General features: G+C 53.0%; 1 protein-coding gene across 1 annotated transcript in view; it reads left to right on the plus strand.

Annotated features, from left to right (window-relative positions):
• STK40 (serine/threonine kinase 40) overlaps window positions 1–3,966 on the plus strand; it is a 15,905-nt gene extending 11,939 nt beyond the window's left edge. The window contains exons 8-11 of the mRNA XM_009328213.1: window positions 169–313; window positions 681–800; window positions 1,799–1,883; window positions 2,691–3,966. Coding sequence (XP_009326488.1) covers window positions 169–313; window positions 681–800; window positions 1,799–1,883; window positions 2,691–2,909 — 569 coding nt within the window. The 3' untranslated portion in view covers window positions 2,910–3,966. The remainder of the gene's footprint in view (window positions 1–168; window positions 314–680; window positions 801–1,798; window positions 1,884–2,690) is intronic.
• Window positions 3,967–3,976: the final 10 nt, after the last annotated feature.

The following is a 3,976-nucleotide window of genomic DNA, read 5'->3' on the forward strand; positions in this document are numbered from 1 at the left end:
GAGGTTCTTAGTGTCTTGCGATAGGAAGTCTTGAGCGTTTTTTGATTAATGCTTAGAAAAAAGGATCACATGGAGAGGTTGCTTCAGTGCCTTTACTGCTGGTGGTGGGCTGCAGAGGTGAGCAGTGTCGTAAAGTCTGTTGCTTTTGTCTCTCCTTGCTCCCTGCAGGACGGCCGTATCGTGGAAAACCCAGTGACATGTGGGCGTTGGGTGTGGTGCTCTTCACCATGCTCTATGGCCAGTTCCCCTTCTATGACAGCATACCTCAGGAGCTTTTCCGCAAAATCAAGGCTGCCGAGTACACCATCCCTGAGTGAGTACAGCCTGTCCCGGGGAGGCCCTTCTCTTAGTGCCTGTGCGGGCGGTGCTCTGGGCCTTACGGGGACAGCCGGAGCTGCAGGGGCTTCACTTGAAGCCCCTGAGGGTCGCAGCAGTAATGAGAACAAAGACTGTATGCAGTAGACACCAAGGAAGCAGTAGCAGAGCCGGGACATCTTGTGCAAAGGTGAGAAAGGCCCCATGCTGCAGGGACAGGGAATCAACCTCCTGGTTAATTCTGGGGTCTCGGTCAGAGCAGTGGTGGCTCCTCTAGTTCCTGACCTGTGCTCCCAGCACGTCCATCCTGCTGCTGCCTTTGCCTACCTCTGGCACTCGGGCTCACCACGCGTTCTCTCTCCCAGGGATGGACGGGTCTCAGAAAACACTGTGTGCTTGATCCGAAAACTGCTGGTCTTGGATCCGCAGCAGCGTCTGACAGCTTCTGAAGTGCTGGATTCTCTCAGCTCCATCATAGCATCATGGTATGTGCTATGTGAGGAGAGAGATGGGAACATGGGGTCTCTGGCCACAGGCTGTGTTATTCCAGCTGCAGCCAGCAGACTGCTGCCAGACAGGACACCAGAGGATGATCTGTGAGAACTGCAAAGAAAGTCTTTAAATCCTGTGTCTCAACCACTGGTGGCTGCTGATGGATACAGCCGGAGTGGCCTGTACAAATGCTTGTCATTGTGACCAAGGTTGGAGTCTGTAAAGCAATAACATTATAAAACAGTACTGGGGCACAGGAGGGCCTTTCTTGCTGTGCCCCCCTCGTGCTCCCCAGATTTGATTTTTAAAGAAAGTCTAATGGTCAGGAATATCTTACATGTACAAACAGATGCAGCCAAATGCAGACACTTCCTGCAAGCTTGTAATTAGCCCTGCTTTATCCATTAAGTAAAAGCAGGCATGAGATCTCTAGAGGGGAAGAGCAGGAGATGCCATTACAGGTGGGAACACTACAGGTGCAGGGTGGGGATGCCTTCTGAGGGTAAATCTGACTCCAGGACTGGCATGAACCAACGAGGATGAGATTCCAGTAGCACACTCCAGCAGAAATGGATCCTGGCGGTGTTTGCTTGGTGCAGCCCTCTCTTGTCAGCCCTGTGACCTTCTGTCTGTGCTGCACAGCATGCCCGGGTGAAGTTCTTGCGCTGCTTCTTGAGTCAGCAGTGAAGTCTGTGATTTTTGGAGCTGTGGCTGTTTTCTCTCCTACCTATGCAAGAGTTAAAGTTCCACATCCTGTTTAAAAACAAAAAGCGGCTCTGGGGATTATAACATGATTTCATACCGGGGAAGCTGAATTTGGAATAGCGTCCTTTTAGTACCAGTAGCCAGTGTGGCATCCAGACAGTGCTGTGCCACACTCTGGTGTCCAGCCATGGCCAGTCAGGTGGGATTGCCCTAGCCAGGGTGTTGGGTGAGGTTGGGCGAGCCCGGGGCTGTGCTCCGGATCCCTGACGCTGTGCTCTCCCCCCAGGCAGTCTATGTCCTCGCTGAGTGGCCCTTTGCAAGTGGTGCCAGACATTGATGACCAAGTGGCTAACCCTGAAAACCCACAAGAGGTAGGTTTTCCTACTTTCCTTTTCACAGAACTGCTTTTCTGTGCCAAGTCTGTCTGTAATGGAAAGAGATGGCAGCCCCTTGTAGCACCCAAGCTGATGAGGGGAGGGCGGTGAGGACCCAGCTGTGGCGGCTGCTCTACAAAGTGGCCGAATCCATTGCCATCTTGTGCAGCGGAAGGAAAGGCTCATGCTGCTGGGACGAGGAGTCACATCCAGCTGGCCGTGCTGCCTGGAAGTGAGCTCGCCGGCCCCGGAGCTGGCTGAGGGGCAGCTTGCTCCTCTCCGAGCAGCGCTCGCTCCCTCGCACACAGCTGAGAGCTTGCGTGCGCTGGGAGAGCTGGGAAGAGGTAGCAGTGTTGGCTCAGACTCCCCGGTGAGTTCTGTGATGGGAGCGAGCATCCTGTTTTCTTGCCAGCATATTTTATGTTGGGAGTGACGGCTGGTGACCTCACTGCCTAGGGACAGCCTTGTTGGGAGCTTTTGCCTGCGATGCCGTGGTTGGTGTTGCTGTCAGAAATCCCCTCCGCTGGGCTGGGGGGGGGATGTGAGAGCTGGGGTCAGACAGCTGCAGCCGCTGAATATCTGGCAGGGTTGGGATGAGCTGTGTCAGGACAGAGCCACTGAGGTTTCCAGACCTCTCTTCCTGGTGGCACTAATGACTCGTGGGGAGTCCTGTCTGTATGTCTGGCAGCAGGTCTGGTTCTTGCATTAAGACTCCAGTTATCCCGTGGTAGCTCAGGACCATCGGAGTGGAGTTATGGGACCGTTGCTTGCTGCTGTGGCTCTGACGGGGTGGTTCTCTGGCAGGTGAAGGTGACGGAGGAGTGCTCGCAGTACGAGTTCGAGAACTACATGAGGCAGCAGCTGCTCTTGGCTGAGGAGAAGAACACCTTGCATGAGGCCAAGAGCTTCCTACAGAAGCGGCAGTTTGGGAACATCCCCCCAGTGCGACGCCTGGGCCATGACGCCCAGCCCATGAACCCTTTGGACGCAGCTATCCTGGCCCAGAGGTACCTTCGGAAGTAGCTTCCCACACATCCGAGAGCACAAGCACCATCCTGCAGTCTGCCTTTCACGTCGCCTACTACAGCTCAACAGCAATACCGGTGTCCCGTGATGGAGAATAATGTAGCAATTCTTTTGAGCTCTGTTCAGGGACACGCACTCACACTCGCTCTGGAGGGAGAAGACTTTTGAAAAAGCTAGTTTTGGAAGCAGCAACTTCTTGGCATCTTCTGGAATCTGTTTTTTAAATCGAAGCCTAGATGACTAATCTGCTTTTAATCATGACTGTAATCTACCTCTCTGGTCTTTTTAACCATGCTGTTCTCTGGATCGAGCAAAGCCTGCGGGAAAGGAGAAGACTACCAAGGGTGAAGCTGGTTTGCTGGCACAAGAGTTGCGGCTGTGCAGTATGGAGAGTCGGCTGATTGCATTCGCTCCATATGGTTTGAATAAGCTTAGATTTATCGGGGTTTCTCGAAAGGAAGAATTTCTTGAAACCTCCCACTTCCCTTCATCTGCATCAAATCTTTTTCTGTCCTTAATGTGCCACCTGGTTTGGCTGTGTTGTCTAAGCCTCGGTGGCCGTGTGTGGGCTGCAGCACGCCGAGGCCTTCGTGAGCGGCACAAACAGCTGCCTGGTTACCCGGTGTGACCGGGAGCTGCCCGGAGAGCCCGGCCACTGCCTCAGGCGAGAGTCGTCCTTGCAGGCGATTGCTGCAAAGATGGGATCTTGTCCGCAGTTCAAAGGTTTTGCAGGACTCGGCCCGACGTGGCCTCTGACCTCTTTCCCACCTTTCACTGATTCTTTTAGTTTCATAAGGATGTATGATTTAATCTTATTTTTCAGTAGCTTATCTAAGGTGCAGTTAAAAATTGCATTAATTCTGATTTAGCATTTTTCACACTTCAGTTGTGGTACAGATATGAGTTACAATGTGAAAAAGCTTCCCAAAATAATCTGCCTAGAATTAGGAAGGGGCTGGCTGAAGTCTCTACTGTATTTGTTCCCTAGCTTATCTTGCCATCCCAGCCTCTCTACACAAACCCGGGGCCGCCTCTGCTGTCCCCGCGTGGTGCTGAGGCGGGAG

The sequence above is a fragment of the Pygoscelis adeliae genome, unplaced genomic scaffold, assembly GCF_000699105.1.
Source record: "Pygoscelis adeliae isolate BGI_AS28 unplaced genomic scaffold, ASM69910v1 Scaffold387, whole genome shotgun sequence".
In the NCBI taxonomy this organism is placed as follows: domain Eukaryota; kingdom Metazoa; phylum Chordata; class Aves; order Sphenisciformes; family Spheniscidae; genus Pygoscelis; species Pygoscelis adeliae.